The sequence below is a fragment of the Oncorhynchus gorbuscha genome, linkage group LG23 (genome assembly GCF_021184085.1).
Source record: "Oncorhynchus gorbuscha isolate QuinsamMale2020 ecotype Even-year linkage group LG23, OgorEven_v1.0, whole genome shotgun sequence".
NCBI lineage: Eukaryota > Metazoa > Chordata > Actinopteri > Salmoniformes > Salmonidae > Oncorhynchus > Oncorhynchus gorbuscha.
The window spans coordinates 13986743-14006673 of NC_060195.1; the positions used below are offsets into that span (position 1 = coordinate 13986743).

Consider the following 19931-nt stretch of genomic DNA (forward strand, 5'->3'; position numbering starts at 1 on the left):
TCTGCTACTCGGAACCCTACTAATCCGTCACCGCACGAGGAGGTTAAGTCAGACTTTCCTCCGGTGCAACGTCCCTCTAAGGCCCTTCTGCTACCTTGCTAGCCCCGGCCTGCTAGCTGTCTGAATCGCCGTGTCTCCAGCCAGCCCAAACACTCACTGGACCCTTATGATCAAAGGGCTACGCAATGCCTCTCCCTAATGTCAATATGCCTTGTCCATTACTGTTCTGGTTAGTGATTATTGTTATATTTCACTGTAGAGCCTCTAGCCCTGCTCAATATGCCTTAACCAACCATTTAGTTCCACCTCCCACACATGCGGTGACGTCAACTGGTTTAAACGTCTCTAGAAACAATATCTCTCTCATCATTACTCAATGCCTACTCCAATGTACTCACATCCTACCATACCTTTGTCTGTACATTACACCTTGAATCTATTCTATTGCGCCCAGAAACCTGCTCCGTTTACTCTCTGTTCCTGAATGACCAGTTCTTATAGCCTTTTAGCCGTACCCTCATCCTCCTCCTCCTCTGTTCCTCTGGTGATAAAGAGGTTCATCCAGGCCCTGCAGTGCCTAGATCCACTCCTATTCCCCAGGTGCTCTCATTTGTTGACTTCTGTAACCGTAAAAGCCTTGGTTTCATGCATGTTAACGTTAGAAGCCTACTCTCTAAGTTTGTTTTATTCACTGCTTTAACACACTCTGCCAACCTGGATGTCCTAACTGTGTCTGAATCCTGGCTTAGGAAGACAACCAAAACCCCTGAAATTTCCATCCCTAACTATAACATTTTCCGACAAGAACTGCCAAAGGGGGCGGAGTTGCAATCTACTGCAGAGATAGCCTGCAGAGTTCTGTCTTACTATCTAGGTCTGTACCCAAACAATTAGAGCTTCTACTTTTAAAAATCCACCTTTCCAGAAAAAATTCTCTCACCATTGCCACTTGCTATAGACCATCCTCTGCCCCCAGCGGTGCCCTGGACACCATATGTGAATTGAGTCCCCCCCATCTTCAGAGCTCGTGCTGCTAGGTGACCTAAACTGGGACATGATTGACACCCCGGCCATCCTACAATCTAAGCTTGATGCCCTCAGTCTCACAAATTATCAATGAACTCACCGAGTACAACCCCAAATCCATAAACACAGGCACCCTCATAGATATCATCCTAACCAACTTGCCCTCAAAATTAGAGGTCGACCGATTAATCGGATTAAATCGGGCCGATTTCAAGTATTTTTGAGCGCCAATGTTTTTTATTTTTTATTTAACTAGGCAAGTCAGTTAAGAACACATTCTTATTTTCAATGACAGCCTAGGAACGGTTGGTTAACTGCCTCGTTCAGGGGCAGAATGACAAATTTTCACCTTGTCAGCTCGGGGGATACAACCTTGCAACCTTACAGTTAACTCGTCCAACGCAATAACGACCTGACTCTCTCTCGTTGCACCCCACAAGGAGACTGCATGTCACGCGAATGCAGTAAGCCAAGGTAAGTTGCTAGCTAACATTAAATGTATCTTATAAAAAACAATCAATCATAATCACTAGCTAACTACACATTGTTGTTGATATTACTAGATATTATCTAGCATGTCCTGCGTTGCATATAATCTGACTGAGCATACAAGTATCTAAATATCTGACTGAGCGGTGGTAGGCAGAAGCAGGCAAGTAAACATTCATTCAAACAGCACTTTCGTGCATTTTGCCAGCAGATCTTCGTTGTGCGTCAAGCATTGCACTGTTTATGACTTCAAGCCTATCAACTCCTGAGATGAGGCTGGTGTAAAGGAAGTGAAATGGCTAGCTAGTTAGCGCGCACTAATAGAGTTTCAAACGTCACTCGCTCTGAGCCTTCTAGTAGTTGTTCCCCTTGCTCTGCATGGGTAACGCTGCTTTGATGGTGGCTGTTGTCGTTGTGTTGCTGGTTCGAGCCCAGGGAGGAGCGAGGAGAGGGACGGAAGCTATACTGTTACACTGGCAATACTAAAGTGCCTATAAGAACATCCAATAGTCAAAGGTTAATGAAATACAAATGGTATAGGGGGAAATAGTCCTATATTTCCTATAATAACTACAACCTAAAACTTCTTACCTGGGAATATTGAAGACTCATGTTAAAAGGAACCACCAGCTTTCATATGTTCTCATGTTCTGAGCAAGGAACTGAAACGTTAGCTTTCTTACATAGCACATATTGCACTTTTACTTTCTTCTCCAACACTTTGTTTTTGCATTATTTAAACCAAATTTAACATGTTTCATTATTAATATATGGAGTTAAAATAAGTGTTCATTCAGTATTGTTGCAATTGTGATTATTACAAATAAATAAATGAATAAAATTGGCCGATTAATCGGTATCGGCTTTTTTGGGGGCCTGCAATAATCGGTATCGGCGTTGGAAAATCATAATCGGTCGACCTCTACTCTAAATACACCTCTGCTGTTTTCAACCAAGATCTCAGCAATCACTGCCTCACTGCCTGCATCTGTAATTGGTCTGCGGTCAAACAACCACCCCTCATCACTGTCAAATAATGCTCCCTAAAACACTCCAGCGAGCAGGCCTTTCTAATCGACCTGGCCCGGGTATCCTGGAAGGATATTGACCTCATCCCGTCAGCAGTGGATGTCTCGTTATTCTTTAAAAGTGCCTTCCTCATCATCTTAAATAAGCATGCCCCATTCAAAAACAGATACAGCCCTTGGTTCTCTCCAGACCTGACTGCCCTTGACCAGCACAAAAACATCCGGTGGCGTTCTGCATTAGCATCAAATAGCCCCCGTGATATTCAACTTTTCAGGGAAGATAGGAACCAATATACACAAGCAGTTAGGAAAGTTAAGGCTAGATTTTTCAAGCAGAAATTTGCATCCTGTAGCACATACTCAAAAGAATTCTGGGGCACTGTAAAATCTATGGAGAATAAGAGCACCTCCTCCCAGCTGCCTACTACACTGAGGCTAGGAAACACTGTCACCACCGATAAATCCATGATAATTGAGATTTTCAATAAGCATTTTTCTACATCTGGCCATGCTTTCCACCTGGCTACCACTACCCCGGTCAACAGCCCTGCACCCCCCACAGCAACTTGCCCAAGCCTCCTCCATTTCACCTTCACCCAAATCTAGCTACAAATCAACTGGGCTAGAAAATCTGGACCCTCACTTTCTAAAATGATCTGCAGAAATTTTTGCAACCCCTTTTGCTGTCTCTTTTGTATCGTCTGAGATTCCCAAAGATTGGAAAGCTGCCCCGGTCATCCCCCTCTTCACAGGGGGAGACATTCTAGACCCAAACTGCTACAGACCTATATCTATCCTACCCTGTCTTTCTAAGGTCTTCGAAAGCCAAGTTAAACAGATTACCGACCATTTCCAAATCCCACCGTACTTTCTCGGCTATGCAATCTGGTTTCAGAGCTGGTCATGGGTACACCTCAGCCGCACTCAAGGTCCTAAACAATATCATAACTGCCATCGATTAGAGACATTACTGTGCAGCCATATTCATCGACCTGGCCAAGGCTTTCGACTCTGTCAATCACCACATTGTTATCGGCAGACTCAACAGCCTTGGTTTCTCAAATTATTGCCTCGCCTGGTTTATCAACTACTTCTCTGATATAGTTCAGTGTATCAAATCAGAAGGCCTGTTGTCTGGACCTCTGGCAGTCTCTATGGGGGTGCCGCATGGTTAAATTCTCGGGCCGACTCTCTTCTCTGTATACATCAATGATGTCGCTCTTGCTGCTGGTGATTCTCTGATCCACCTCTACGCAGACGACACCATTCTGTATACCTCTGGCCCTTCTTTGGACACTGTGTTACCTAACCTCCAGACGAGCTTCAATGCCATACAACTCTCCTTCCGTGGCCTCCAACTGCTCTTAAATGCAAGTAAAACTAAATGCATGCTCTTCTACTGATCGCTGCCCGCACCTGCCCACCCGCCCGTCCAGCATCACTACTTTGGATGGTTCTTACTTAGAATATGTGGACAACTACAAATACCTAGGTGTCTGGTTAGAATGTAAACTCTCCATCCAGACTCACATTAAGAATCTCCAATCCAAATGTAAATCTAGATTCGGCTTCCTATTTCACAACAAAGCATTCTTCACTCATGCTGCTAAACATACCCTCGTAAAAATAACCATCCTACCGATCCTCGATTTCGGCGATGTCATTTACGAAATATCCTCCAAGTCTACTCAACAAATTGGATGCAGTCTATCACAGTGCCATCAGTTTTGTCACCAAAGCCCCATATACTACCCACCACTGCAACCTGTACGCTCTCGTTGGCTGGCCCTCGCTTCATACTCGTCGCCAAACCCACAAATCTCTGCTAGGTAAAGCCCCGCCTTATCTCAACTCACTGGTCACCATAGCAGCACCCACCCGTAGCACGCGCTCCAGCCGGTATATCTCACTGGTCACCCCCAAAGCCAATTCTCCCTTTGGCCGCCTTTCCTTCCAGTTATCTGCTGCCAACGACTGGAACGATCTTCAAAAATCACTGAAGCTGGAGACTCATCTCCCTCACTAGCTTTAAGCATCAGCTGTCATAGCAGCTCACAGATCACTGCACAGCTACATAGCCCATCTGTAAATAGCCCATCCAACTACCTCCTCCCCCATACTGTTATTTATTTTGCTCCTTTGCATCCCAGTATCTCTACCAGCACACTCATCTTCTGCACATCTATCACTCCCAGTGTTTAATTGCTATATTGTAATTACTTCGCCACTATGGCCTATTTATTGCCTTACCTCCCTTACCCTACCTCATTTGCACTCACTGTATATAGACTTTTTCTACTGTATTATTGACTGTATGGTTGTTTATTCCATGTGTAACTCTGTTGTTGTATGTGTCGAACTGCTTTGCTTTATCTTGGCCAGGTCGCAATTGTAAATGAGAACTTGTTCGCAACTAGCCTACCTGGTTAAATAATGGTGAAATAAAATAAATAAAAATATGTGAGAATGCTATTAATTGACTACAGCTCAGCGTTCAACAACGTAGTGCCCTCAAAGCTCATCAACAAGCCAAGAACCCTGGGACTAAACACCTCCCTCTGCAACTGGATCCTTGACTTCCTGACGGGCCACCCCCCATGTGATGAGGGTAGGTAACAAAACATCTTCTATGCTGATCCTCAACACGGGGGCCACTCACGGGTGCTTGCCCAGCCCCCTCTTGTACTCCCACTTGTACTCCCTGTTCACACAGGCACGACTCCAACACCATCATTAAGTTTGCAAATGACACAACAGTGGTAGGCCTGATAACCGACAACAACGAGACAGCCTATAAGGAGGAGGTCAGAGACCTGGCCATGCGGTGCCAGGACAACAACCTCTCACTCAACGTGATCAAGACAAAGGAGATGATTGTGGACTACAGGAGAAAGAGGACCGAGCACGCTCCCATTCTCATCGTGCAGGCTGAGAGCTTCTAGTTCCTTGGTGTCCACATCACCAGCAAACTAAATTTGTTTTATGTATTTATTAATTTCCCCTTTATTTAACCAGGTAAGCTAGTTGAGAACAAGTTATCATTTACAACTGCGACCTGGCCAACGGTCCAATGGTGCAAGGTTCTACAGCTGCACCATCGAGAGCATCCTGACTGGTTCCATCACTGCCAGGTATGGCAACTGCTCGGCCTTCGACCACAAGGCACTACAGAGGGTAGTGCGAACGGCCCAGTACATCACTGGGGACAAGCTTCCTGCCATCCAAGACCTCTTTACCAGCCGGTGTCAGAGGAAGGCCCTAAGAATTGTCAAAGACTCCAGCCACCCTGGTCATGGACTGTTCTCTCTGCTACCGCACGGCAAGCGGTACCGGAGCCATGTTTAGGTCCAAGAGGCTTCTAAACAGCTTCTACCCCCAAGCCATAAGACTCCAGAACACCTAATCAAATGGCTACCCAGACTATTTGCATTGCCCCCCCCCCCCCCATTTCCACACCACTGCCACTCTCTGTTGTCATCTATGCATAATCACTTTAATTAACTCTACCTACATGTACATACTACCTCAACGAACCGGTGCCCCTGCACATTGACTCTATACTGGCACCCCCCTGTATATATTGTTATTTTTTTACTGCTGCTCTTTCATTACTTTTACCTCTTATTCTTATCGGTTAGGGGCTCGTAAGTAAGCATTTCACTGTAAGGTCTACACCTGTTGTATTCGGTGCATGTGACTAATACAATTTGATTTGATTTGAGTGCATCACAGCTGAGACAGGATAAGTGTTTGTGTTTGTGTGTCCGTGTGTGTGTTTGTCAAGGGGATCAGTGTGTGTTAAGAGATGCGATGCAGGGACAAGATTAATTTAGATGAATACATGAATATGAGATTCATCTCAGAGAGGGTTCTATCGTAACCAATGGTTACCATTCTCTGACCGTGAATATGATAATGAAAGTGGCCTCCCTCTCTCTCTTACCCTCTCCCCCCCTCTCTCTCTCTTACCCTCTCTCTCTCCCCCCCCTCTCTCTCCTTCTCTCTCTCTCTCTCTCCCCCTCTCAGTAATAATAAAACCAGTACAATAACCAACCTCAATAACCCTGTGCTGCACAAACACACACACGCCCACTGCACGGCTCATCCTTTCAGAATGAGATATCATGACAATGACTAGGAGAGACAACCAGCCCAGCTCTCTCTCTACAGTCACAGCTGAGGGCACGGCATACAGCCCATACACCAATAGTAAACACCATACACCACTAGTAAACACCATACACCAATAGTAAACACCATACACCACTAGTAAACACCATACACCACTAGTAAACACCATACACCACTAGTAAACACCATACACCACTAGTAAACAGCATACACCAATAGTAAACACCATACACCAATAGTAAACACCATACACCAATAGTAAACACCATACACCAATAGTAAACACCATACACCGATAGTAAACACCATACACCAATAGTAAACCCCATACACCACTAGTAAACACCACACACTACTAGTAAACACCACACACCACTACTAAACACCACACACCACTACTAAACACCATACACCACAAGTAAACACCACTAGTAAACACCACACACTACTAGTAAACACCACACACCACTACTAAACACCATACACCACTAGTAAACACAAGCAGAGTGTTGTTGACATGGACACACAGGGGTGTGTATGTATGTATGTGTGTGTATGCATATGCGACCATGTACGTGGTAGCTCCTATCTAGGGCAGTGCTGATCTGATGTTCCTTCACTGGGGAATTTAACCTTGACCTTTTATCTCCCTCTCTCTAATCAATCAGTCAATCAATAAATCAATACATCAGTCAGTCAGTCAGTCAATCAATCCAATGTATTTATAAAGCCCTTCTTACATCAGCAGATGTCACAAAGTGTTGTACAGAAACCCAGCCTAAAACCCCAAACAGCAAGCAATGCAGAGGTGTGGATGGAGGGATAGAGGGCAGGGATGGAGGGATAAAGAGATAGAGGGACAAAGAGATGGAGGAATAAAGAGATGGAGGGATAAAGAGATGGAGGGATAAAGAGATGGAGGGATAAAAGGGATGGAGGGATGGAGGGATAAAGAGATGGAGGGATGGAGGGATAAAGACATGGAGGGATAAAGAGATGGAGGGATGGAGGGATAAAGAGATGGAGGGATGGAGGGATGGAGGAATAAAGAGATGGAGGGATAAAGAGATGGAAGGATGGAGGGATAAAGGAATGGAGGGTTGGAGGGATAAAGGGATAAAGAGATGGAGGGATGGAGGGATAAAGAGATGGAGGGATGGAGGGATAAAGAGATGGAGGGATAAAGAGATGGAGGGATGGAGGGATAAAGAGATGGAGGCATAAAGAGATGGAGGGAAGGAGGAATAAATAGATGGAGGGATAAAGAGATGGAGGGATAAAGAGATGGAGGGATGGAGGGATAAAGAGATGGAGGGATGGAGGGATAAAGGGACGGAGGGATAGAGGGATAAAGAGATGGAGGGATAAAGAGATGGAGGGATGGAGGGATAAAGGGATGGAGGGATAAAGAGATGGAGGGATAAAGAGATGGAGGGATAAAGAGATGGAGGGATAAAGAGATGGAGGGATAAAGAGATGGAGGGATAAAGGGATGGAGGGATGGAGGGATAAAGAGATGGACGGATGGAGGGATAAAGGGATGGAGGGATAAAGAGATGGAGGGATAAAGGGATGGAGGGATAAAGAGATGGAGGGATAAAGAGATGGAGGGATACAGGGATGGAGGGAAAAAGGGATGGAGGGATAAAGAGATGGAAGGATGGAGGGATAAAGAGATGGAGGGATAAAGAGACGGAGGGATAAAGAGATGGAGGGATAAAGAGATGGAGGGATAAAGAGATGGAGGGATGGAGGGATAAAGGGATGGAGGGATAAAGAGACGGAGGGATAAAGAGATGGAGGGATGGAGGGATAAAGAGATGGAGGGATAAAGGGATGGAGGGTTGGAGGGATAAAGGGATGGAGGGATAAAGATATGGAGGGATAAAGAGATGGAGGGATAAAGAGATGGAGGGATAAAGAGATGGAGGGATGAGGGATAAAGGGATGGAGGGATAGAGGGATAAAGAGATGGAGGGATAAAGAGATGGAGGGATGAGGGATAAAGGGATGGAAGGATAAAGAGATGGAGGATGGAGGGATAGAGGGATAAAGAGATGGAGGGATAAAGAGATGGAGGGATAAAGAGATGGAGGGATAAAGAGATGGAGGGATAAAGAGATGGAGGGATGGAGGAATTAAGAGATGGAGGGATAAAGAGATGGGGGGATAAAGAGATGGAGGGATAAAGAGATGGAGGGATAAAGAGATGGAGGGATGGAGGGATAAAGAGATGGAGGGATGGAGGGATAAAGAGATGGAGGGATGGAGGGAGAAAGGGATGGAGGGATAAAGAGATGGAGGGATGGAGGGATAAAGGGATGGAGGGATAAAGAGATGGAGGGATGGAGGGATAAAGAGATGGAGGGATAAAGAGATGGAGGGATAAAGAGATGGAGGGATGGAGGGATAAAGAGATGGAGGGATGGAGGGATAAAGAGATGGAGGGATGGAGGGATAAAGAGATGGAGGGATGGAGGGAGAAAGGGATGGAGGGATGGAGGGAGAAAGGGATGGAGGGATAAAGAGATGGAGGGATAAAGAGATGGAGGGATAAAGAGATGGAGAGATGGAGGGATAAAGAGATGGAGGGATGGAGGGATAAAGAGATGGAGGGAGAAAGGGATGGAGGGATAAAGAGATGGAGGGATAAAGAGATGGAGGGATAAAGAGATGGAGGGATGGAGGGATAAAGAGATGGAGGGATGGAGGGATAAAGAGATGGAGGGATGGAGGGAGAAAGGGATGGAGGGATAAAGAGATGGAGGGATGGAGGGATAAAGGGATGGAGGGATAAAGAGATGGAGGGATGGAGGGATAAAGAGATGGAGGGATAAAGAGATGGAGGGAGAAAGGGATGGAGGGATGGAGGGATAAAGGGATGGAGGGAGAAAGGGATGGAGGGATGGAGGGAGAAAGGGATGGAGGGATAAAGAGATGGAGGGATAAAGAGATGGAGGGATAAAGAGATGGAGGGATGGAGGGATAAAGAGATGGAGGGATGGAAGGAGAAAGGGATGGAGGGATAAAGAGATGGAGGGATGGAGGGATAAAGGGATGGGGGGATAAAGAGATGGAGGGATGGAGGGATAAAGAGATGGAGGGATTAAGAGATGGAGGGATAAAGAGATGGAGGGATAAAGAGATGGAGGGATGGAGGGATAAAGAGATGGAGGGATGGAGGGATAAAGAGATGGAGGGATAAAGAGATGGAGGGATAAAGAGATGGAGGGATAAAGAGATGGAGGGATGGAGGGAGAAAGGGATGGAGGGATAAAGAGATGGAGGGATAAAGAGAGGGAGGGATGGAGGGATAAAGAGATGGAGGGATGGAGGGAGAAAGGGATGGAGGGATAAAGAGATGGAGGCATGGAGGGATAAAGAGATGGAGGGATAAAGAGATGGAGGGATGGAGGGATAAAGAGATGGAGGGATAAAGAGATGGAGGGATAAAGAGATGGAGGGATGGAGGGATAAAGAGATGGAGGGATAAAGAGATGGAGGGATGGAGGGATAAAGAGATGGAGGGATGGAGGGATAAAGAGATGGAGGCATGGAGGGATAAAGAGATGGAGGGATAAAGAGATGGAGGGATGGAGGGATAAAGAGATGGAGGGATAAAGAGATGGAGGGATAAAGAGATGGAGGGATAAAGAGATGGAGGGATGGAGGGATAAAGAGATGGAGGGATGGAGGGATAAAGAGATGGAGGGATGGAGGGATAAAGAGATGGAGGGATGGAGGGATAAAGAGATGGAGGGATAAAGAGATGGAGGGATAAAGAGATGGAGGGATAAAGAGATGGAGGGATGGAGGGATAAAGAGATGGAGGGATAAAGAGATGGAGGGATAAAGAGATGGAGGGATAAAGAGATGGAGGGATGGAGGGATAAAGAGATGGAGGGATGGAGGGATAAAGACATGGAGGCATGGAGGGATAAAGAGATGGAGGGATGGAGGGATAAAGAGATGGAGGGATGGAGGGATAAAGAGATGGAGGGATGGAGGGATAAAGAGATGGAGGGATGGAGGGATAAAGAGATGGAGGGATGGAGGGATAAAGAGATGGAGGGATAAAGAGATGGAGGGATAAAGAGATGGAGGGATAAAGAGATGGAGGGATGAAGAGATGGAGGGATAAAGAGATGGCGGGATAAAGAGATGGAGGGATAAAGAGATGGAGGGATAAAGAGATGGAGGGATAAAGAGATGGAGGGATAAAGAGATGGAGGGATAAAGAGTGTGGTGGATGAATCAGAATTAGTTGGGTAACATAGATAATTAAGATGTCTTATCTGCATAATATGCTTATGTGACATACTTGTTATTAGAATGTATTTCTTCGGACTCTGGTGTTGGCAGTTGGAGGAGAGCTACAGGCTGAACTCTCTCCCCCACTGAGAGAGGGAGGAGGGGAGGGCTACAGGCTGAACTCTCTCCCCCACTGAGAGAGGGAGGAGGGGAGGGCTAAAGGCTGAACTCTCTCTCCCCCACTGAGAGAGGGAGGAGGGGAGGGCTACAGGCTGAACTCTCTCTCCCCCACTGAGAGAGGGAGGAGGGGAGGGCTACAGGCTGAACTCTCTCTCCCCCACTGAGAGAGGGAGGAGGGGAGGGCTACAGGCTGAACTCTCTCTCCCCCACTGAGAGAGGGAGGAGGGGAGGGCTACAGGCTGAACTCTCTCTCCCCCACTGAGAGAGGGAGGAGGGGAGGGCTACAGGCTGAACTCTCTCTCCCCCCACTGAGAGAGGGAGGAGGGGAGGGCTACAGGCTGAACTCTCTCTCCCCCACTGAGAGAGGGAGGAGGGGGAGGGCTACAGGCTGAACTCTCTCTCCCCCACTGAGAGAGGGAGGAGGGGAGGGCTACAGGCTGAACTCTCTCTCCCCCACTGAGAGAGGGAGGAGGGGAGGGCTACAGGCTGAACTCTCTCTCTCCCCCACTGAGAGAGGGAGGAGGGGAGGGCTACAGGCTGAACTCTCTCTCCCCCACTGAGAGAGGGAGGAGGGGGAGGGCTACAGGCTGAACTCTCTCCCCCCCACTGAGAGAGGGAGGAGGGGAGGGCTACAGGCTGAACTCTCTCTCTCCCCACTGAGAGAGGGAGGAGGGGAGGGCTACAGGCTGAACTCTCTCTCCCCCACTGAGAGAGGGAGGAGGGGAGGGCTACAGGCTGAACTCTCTGTCCCCCACTGAGAGAGGGAGGAGGGGGAGGGCTACAGGCTGAACTCTCTCCCCCCCACTGAGAGAGGGAGGAGGGGGAGGGCAACAGGCTGGACTCTCTCTCCCCCACTGAGAGAGGGAGGAGGGCTACAGGCTGAACTCTCTCTCCCCCACTGAGAGAGGGAGGAGGGGAGGGCTACAGGCTGAACTCTCTCTCCCCCACTGAGAGAGGGAGGAGGGGAGGGCTACAGGCTGAACTCTCTCTCCCCCACTGAGAGAGGGAGGAGGGGGAGGGCAACAGGCTGAACTCTCTCTCCCCCACTGAGAGAGGGAGGAGGGGAGGGCTACAGGCTGAACTCTCTCTCCCCCACTGAGAGAGGGAGGAGGGGAGGGCTACAGGCTGAACTCTCTCTCCCCCACTGAGAGAGGGAGGAGGGCAACAGGTTGAACTCTCTCTCCCCCACTGAGAGAGGGAGGAGGGCTACAGGCTGAACTCTCTCTCCCCCACTGAGAGAGGGAGGAGGGGGAGAGCACAGGCTGAACTCTCTCTCCCCCACTGAGAGAGGGAGGAGGGGGGAGTGCTTCAAGCTGAACTTAATTTTTACATTTAAATTTCAGGGCTTTATTGGCATGGGAAATCATATGCTAACATTGCGAAAGCAAGTGAAATAGATAATAAACAAAAGTGAAATAAACAAAAAGTAACAGTAAACATCACACTCACAGAAGTTACAAAATAATAAAGACATTTAAAATGTCATATTATGTCTACATACAGTGTTGTAACGATGTGCAAATGGTTAAAGTACAAAAGGGAAATTAAATAAACATAAATGTGGGTTGTATTTACAATGGTGTTTGTTCTTCACTGGTTGCCATTTTCTTTTGGTAACAGGTCACACATCTTGCTGCTGTGATGACACACTGTTGTATTACATCCAGTAGATATGGGAGTTAATCAAAATTGGGTTTGTTTTAGAATTCTTTGTGGGTCTGCGTAATCTGAGGGAAATGTGTGTCTCTAATATGGTCATACATTTGGCAGGAGGTTAGGAAGTGCAGCTCAGTTTCCACCTCATTTTGTGGGCAGTGTGCACATACTGTAGCCTTTCTCTTGAGTGCCAGCTCTGCCTACGGTGGCCTCTCTCAATAGCAAGGCTATGCTCTCAATAGCAAGGTTATGCTCACTGAGTTTGTACATAGCCAAAGATTGGGGTAAAGGAAAAAGAGGTCGAGTTTTTCTCCTACTCTTGGCTCAACTTTATTAAGATTGATTCAGTACTCACATGTGATGTAGTAATTCATGTTCTTCTTAAACTCCAGGCCCATATAGTTGGGACTAAACTCCTGGAACTTGATGGTGAACTTGATGTCCTTCTCTGGCTTGTTACAGTTGACCAGTACGTTGGGGTCCATGACCGTGCTGCACCCCTCCGCCTGCTCTCTCCTGACCAGGTACAGCTTATAGAACTCATAGTCTCGTCCTGGCTCAGCCTTGGGGCAGATAATGTCCAGCTTGTCCCCGATATCTGGGTAGATGACCACCCCTCTACCTGACAGGAACCTGAGGGGAGGAGAATAGTGTTAATAAGATATCTTGGTAGACGATCACCCCTCTACCTGAACAGGCCCCCATTAACATCGATGGGGCTGTAGTCGAGCGGGTCGAGAGTTTCAAGTTCCTTGGTGTCCACATCACCAACAAACTATCATGGTCCAAACACACCAAGACAGTCATGAAGAGGGCACGGCAACACCTTTCCCCCTCAGGAGACTGAAAAGATTTGGCATGGGTCCCAGGATCTTCAAAAAGTTCTACAGCTGCACCATGGAGAGCATCCTTACCGGTTGCATCACCGCCTGGTAAGGTCACTGCTCGGCATCTGACCGTAAGGTGCTACAGAGGGCAGTGAGTACGGCCAAGTAAATCCTTGGGGCCAAGCTTCTTGCCATCCAGGACCTATATAATAGGTGGTGTCAGAGGAAAGCCCAAAAAAATTGTCAAAGACTCCAGTCACCCAAGTCATAGACTTTTTCCTCTGCTACCGCACAGCAAGCGATATTGGAGCATCAAGTCGAAGACCAAAAGGATCATTAACAGCTTCCACCTCAAGCCAAAAAACTGCTAAACAATTAATCACATGGCCACCGGACTATTTACATTGACCCCCCCCCCCCTCCATTTGTTTTGCTACTCGCTGTTTATTATCTACAGTGCCTTGCGAAAGTATTCGGCCCCCTTGAACTTTGCGACCTTTTGCCACATTTCAGGCTTCAAACATGAAGATATAAAACTGTATTTTTTTGTGAAGAATCAACAACAAATGGGACACAATCATGAAGTGGAACGACATTTATTGGATTATTTCAAACTTTTTTTAACAAATCAAAAACTGAAAAATTGGGCGTGCAAAATTATTCAGCCCCTTTACTTTCAGTGCAGCAAACACTGTCCAGAAGTTCAGTGAGGATCTCTGAATGATCCAATGTTGACCTAAATGAATAATGATGATAAATACAATCCACCTGTGTGTAATCAAGTCTCCGTATAAATGCACCTGCACTGTGATAGTCTCAGAGATCCGTTAAAAGCGCAGAGAGCATCGTGAAGAACAAGGAACACACCAGGCAGTTCCGAGATACTGTTGTGAAGAAGTTTAAAGCCGGATTTGGATACAAAAAGATTTCCCAAGCTTTAAACATCCCAAGGAGCACTGTGCAAGCGATAATATTGAAATGGAAGGAGTATCAGTCCACTGCAAATCTACCAAGACCTGGCCGTCCCTCTAAACTTTCAGGTCATACAAGGAGAAGATTGATCACAGATGCAGCCAAGAGGCCCATGATCACTCTGGATGAACTGCAGAGATCTACAGCTGAGGTGGGAGACTCTGTCCATAGGACAACAATCAGTCGTATATTGCACAAATCTGGCCTTTATGGAAGAGTGGCAAGAAGAAAGCCATTTCTTAAAGATATCCATAAAAAGTGTTGTTTAAAGTTTGCCACAAGCCCGCTGGGAGACACACCAAACATGTGGAAGAAGGTGCTCTGGTCAGATGAAACCAAAATGGAACTTTTTGGCAACAATGCAAAACGTTATGTTTGGTGTAAAAGCAACACGGCTCATCACCCTGAACACACCATCCCCACTGTCAAACATGGTGGTGGCAGCATCATGGTTTGGGCCTGCTTTTCTTCAAAATACACATTGCATCCTCTGGAACAGGCCTCAATATCTGCCAGTGGCTCATTCATCACAGAAAAAAATAGGGAAGATGGTTAAAATTGATGGGAAGATGGATGGAGCCAAATACAGGACCATTCTGGAAGAAAACCTGATGGAGTCTGCAAAAGACCTGAGACTGGGACGGAGATTTGTCTTCCAACAAGACAATGATCCAAAGCATGAAGCAACATCTACAATGGAATGGTTCAAAAATAAACATATCCAGGTGTTAGAATGGCCAAGTCAAAGTCCAGACCTGAATCCAATCGAGGATCTGTGGAAAGAACTGAAAACTGCTGTTCACAAATGCTCTCCATCCAACCTCACTGAGCTCGAGCTGTTTTGCAAGGAGGAATGGGAAAACATTTCAGTCTCTCGATGTGCAAAACTGATAGAGACATATCGGACATGAAATATCCAATAAATGTCATTCCACTTCATGATTGTGTCCCACTTGTTGATTCTTCACAAAAAATACAGTTTTATATCTTTATGTTTGAAGCCTGAAATGTGGCAAAAGGTCGCAAAGTTCAAGGGGGCCGAATACTTTCGCAAGGCACTGTATGCAGTCACTTCACCCCTACCTACAGTTGAAGTCGGAAGTTTACATACACTTAGGTTGAAGTCATTAAAACAAATTTTTCAACCACTCCACAAATTTCTTGTTAACAAACTATATTTTTAGCAAGTCAGTTAGGACATCTACTTTGTGCATGACACAAGTCATTTTTCCCAAAATTGTTTACAGACAGATTAATTCACTGTATCACAATTCCAGTGGGTCAGAAGTTTACATACCCTAAGTTGACTGTGCCTTTAAACAGCTTGGAAAATTCCAGAATATAATGTCATGGCATTAGAATTTCTGATAGGCTTCTGATTGCCATAATTTGAGTCAATTGAAGGTGTGCCTGTGGATGTATTTCAAGGCCTACCTTCAAACTCAGTGCCTCTTTGCTTGACATCATGAAAAATCGAACGAAATCAGCCAAGACCTCAGAAATAAATTTGAGACCTCCACAAGTCTGGTTCATCCTTGGGAGCAATTTCCAAACACCTGAAGGTACCACGTTCATCTGTACAAACAATAGTAAGCAAGTATAAACACCATGGGACCACGCAACCGTCCTACCGCTTAGGAAGGAGACGCCTTCTGTCTCCTAGAGATGAACGTACTGTGGTGTGAAAAGTGCAAATCAAACAACAGCAAAGGACCTTGTGAAGATGCTGGAGGAAACAGGTACAAAAGTATCTATATGCACAGTAAAACAAGTCCTATATCGTCCTATAACCTGAAAGGCAGCTTAGTAAGGAAGAAACCACTCCTCCAAAACTGCCATAAAAAAGCCAGACTACGGTTTGCAACTGCACATGGGGACAAAGATCGTCATTTTTGGAGAAATGTCCTCTGGTCTGGTGAAACAAAAATAGAACTGTTTGGCCATAATGACCTTTGTTATGTTTGGAGGAAAAAGGGGGAGACTTGCAAGCCCGAAGAACACCATCCCAACCGTGAAGCACAGGGGTGGCAGCATCATGTTGTGGGGGTGCTTTGGTACAGGAGGGACTGGTGCACTTCACAAAATAGATAGCATCACAAGGAGGAAAATGATGTAGATATATTGAAGCAACATCTCAAGACATCAGTCAGGAAGTTAAAGCTTGGTTGCAAATGGATCTTCCAAATGGACAATGACCCCAAGCACACTTCCAAGGTGGTGGCAAAATGGCTTAAGGACAACAAAGTCAAGGTATTGGAGTGGCTGAAAAAGTATGTGCGAGCAAGGAGGCTGTCACGACCTGACCATAGAGAGCCCTTGGTTCTACCAAATACTAATTGAGTGTATGTAAACTTCTGAGCCACTGGGAATGTGATGAAAGAAATAAAAGCTGAAATAAATCATTCTTTCTACTATTATTCTGACATTTCACATTCTTAAAATAAAGTGGTGATCCTAACTGACCTAAGACAAGGAATTTTTACTGGGATTAAATGTCAGGAATTGGGAAAAACTTAATTGAAATGTATTTAGCTGAGGTTTATGTAAGCTTCCGACTTGAACTGTACATGTACAAATTACCTCGACTAACCTGTGCCCCCGCACATTGACTTGGTATCGGTAACCCCTGTATATAGCCTCTACATTGACTTGGTATCGGTACCCCCTGTATATAGCCTCTACATTGACTTGGTATCGGTACCCCCTGTATATAGCCTCTACATTGACTTGGTATCGGTACCCCCTGTATATAGCCTCCACATTGACTTGGTATCGGTACCCCCTGTATATAGCCTCTACATTGACTTGGTATCGGTACCCCCTGTATATAGCCTCTACATTGACTTGGTATCGGTACCCCCTGTATATAGCCTCCACATTGACTTGGTATCGGTACCCCCTGTATATAGCCTCTACATTGACTTGGTATCGGTACCCCCTGTATATAGCCTCTACATTGACTTGGTATCGGTACCCCCTGTATATAGCCTCCACATTGACTTGGTATCGGTACCCCCTGTATATAACCTCTACATTGACTTGGTATCGGTACCCCCTGTATATAGCCTCTACATTGACTTGGTATCGGTACCCCCTGTATATAGCCTCCACATTGACTCGGTATCGGTACCCCCTGTATATAGCCTCCACATTGACTTGGTATCGGTACCCCCTGTATATAACCTCTACATTGACTTGGTATCGGTACCCCCTGTATATAGCCTCTACATTGACTTGGTATCGGTACCCCCTGTATATAACCTCTACATTGACTCGGTATCGGTACCCCCTGTATATAACCTCTACATTGACTCGGTATCGGTACCCCCTGTATATAGCCTCCACATTGACTCGGTATCGGTACCCCCTGTATATAACCTCTACATTGACTCGGTATCGGTACCCCCTGTATATAGCCTCCACATTGACTCGGTATCGGTACCCCCTGTATATAACCTCTACATTGACTTGGTATCGGTACCCCCTGTATATAACCTCATTATTGTTATGTATTGTTTTACTTGGTATTATTTTTTACTTTAGTTTATTTGGTAAATATTTTCTTAACTCTTCTTGAAGTGCATTGTTGGTTAAGGGCTTGTAAGTAAGTATTTCACAGTAAGGTCTACATATGTTGTATTCGGTGCATGTGACTAATGAAGTTTGACATGATGTCAGTAAATGCCTCCACATGGTACCCTGTTCCCAAGAATGGCCCATGGGACCTGGTCAAAAGTAGTGCACTACATAGGGAATAGGGCCCTGGTCTAAAGTAGTGCACTACATAGGGAATAGGGACCTGGTCTAAAGTAGTGCACTACATAGGGAATGGGGACCTGGTCTAAAGTAGTGCACTACATAGGGAATGGGGCCCTGGTCTAAAGTAGTGCACTACATAGGGAATGGGGACCTGGTCTAAAGTAGTGCACTACATAGGGAATGGGGCCCTGGTCTAAAGTAGTGCACTACATAGGGAATGGGGCCCTGGTCTAAAGTAGTGCACTACATAGGGAATAGGGACCTGGTCTAAAGTAGTGCACTACATAGGGAATGGGGACCTGGTCTAAAGTAGTGCACTACATAGGGAATGGGGCCCTGGTCTAAAGTAGTGCACTACATAGGGAATAGGGCCCTGGTCAAAAGTAGTGCACTACATAGGGAATGGGGCCCTGGTCTAAAGTAGTGCACTACATAGGGAATAGGGCCCTGGTCTAAAGTAGTGCACTACATAGGGAATAGGGACCTGGTCAAAAGTAGTGCACTACATAGGGAATGGGGCCCTGGTCTAAAGTAGTGCACTACATAGGGAATAGGGACCTGGTCTAAAGTAGTGCACTACATAGGGAATAGGGACCTGGTCAAAAGTAGTGCACTACATAGGGAATGGGGCCCTGGTCTAAAGTAGTGCACTACATAGGGAATGGGGCCCTGGTCTAAAGTAGTGCACTACATAGGGAATGGGGCCCTGGTCTAAAGTAGTGCACTACATAGGGAATAGGGACCTGGTCAAAAGTAGTGCACTACATAGGGAATAGGGACCTGGTCAAAAGTAGTGCACTACATAGGGAATGGGGCCCTGGTCTAAAGTAGTGCACTACATAGGGAATGGGGCCCTGGTCTAAAGTAGTGGACTACATAGGGAATAGGGACCTGGTCTAAAGTAGTGCACCACATAGGGAATGGGGCCCTGGTCTAAAGTAGTGCACTACATAGGGAATAGGGCCCTGGTCAAAAGTAGTGCACTACATAGGGAATAGGGACCTGGTCAAAAGTAGTGCACTACATAGGGAATGGGGCCCTGGTCTAAAGTAGTGCACTACATAGGGAATAGGGACCTGGTCAAAAGTAGTGCACTACATAGGGAATGGGGCCCTGGTCTAAAGTAGTGCACTACATAGGGAATAGGGACCAGGTCTAAAGTAGTGCACTACATAGGGAATGGGGCCCTGGTCTAAAGTAGTGCACTACATAGGGAATAGGGACCTGGTCAAAAGTAGTGCACTACATAGGGAATGGGGCCCTGGTCTAAAGTAGTGCACTACATAGGGAATAGGGCCCTGGTCAAAAGTAGTGCACTACATAGGGAATAGGGACCTGGTCAAAAGTAGTGCACTACATAGGGAATGGGGCCCTGGTCTAAAGTAGTGCACTACATAGGGAATAGGGACCTGGTCAAAAGTAGTGCACTACATAGGGAATGGGGCCCTGGTCTAAAGTAGTGCACTACATAGGGAATAGGGACCTGGTCTAAAGTAGTGCACTACATAGGGAATGGGGCCCTGGTCTAAAGTAGTGCACTACATAGGGAATGGGGCCCTGGTCTAAAGTAGTGCACTACATAGGGAATAGGGACCTGGTCTAAAGTAGTGCA

At 46.3% G+C, this 19931-nt stretch overlaps 1 protein-coding gene across 1 annotated transcript in view; it reads right to left on the bottom strand.

Moving 5' to 3' along the window:
* Positions 1-19931, bottom strand: part of LOC124011137 (ephrin-B1-like) — a 209548-nt gene that overhangs the window by 107834 nt on the left and 81783 nt on the right. The window contains exon 2 of the mRNA XM_046324199.1: positions 13117-13394. Within this exon, the coding sequence (XP_046180155.1) occupies positions 13117-13394 (278 nt within the window). The remainder of the gene's footprint in view (positions 1-13116; positions 13395-19931) is intronic.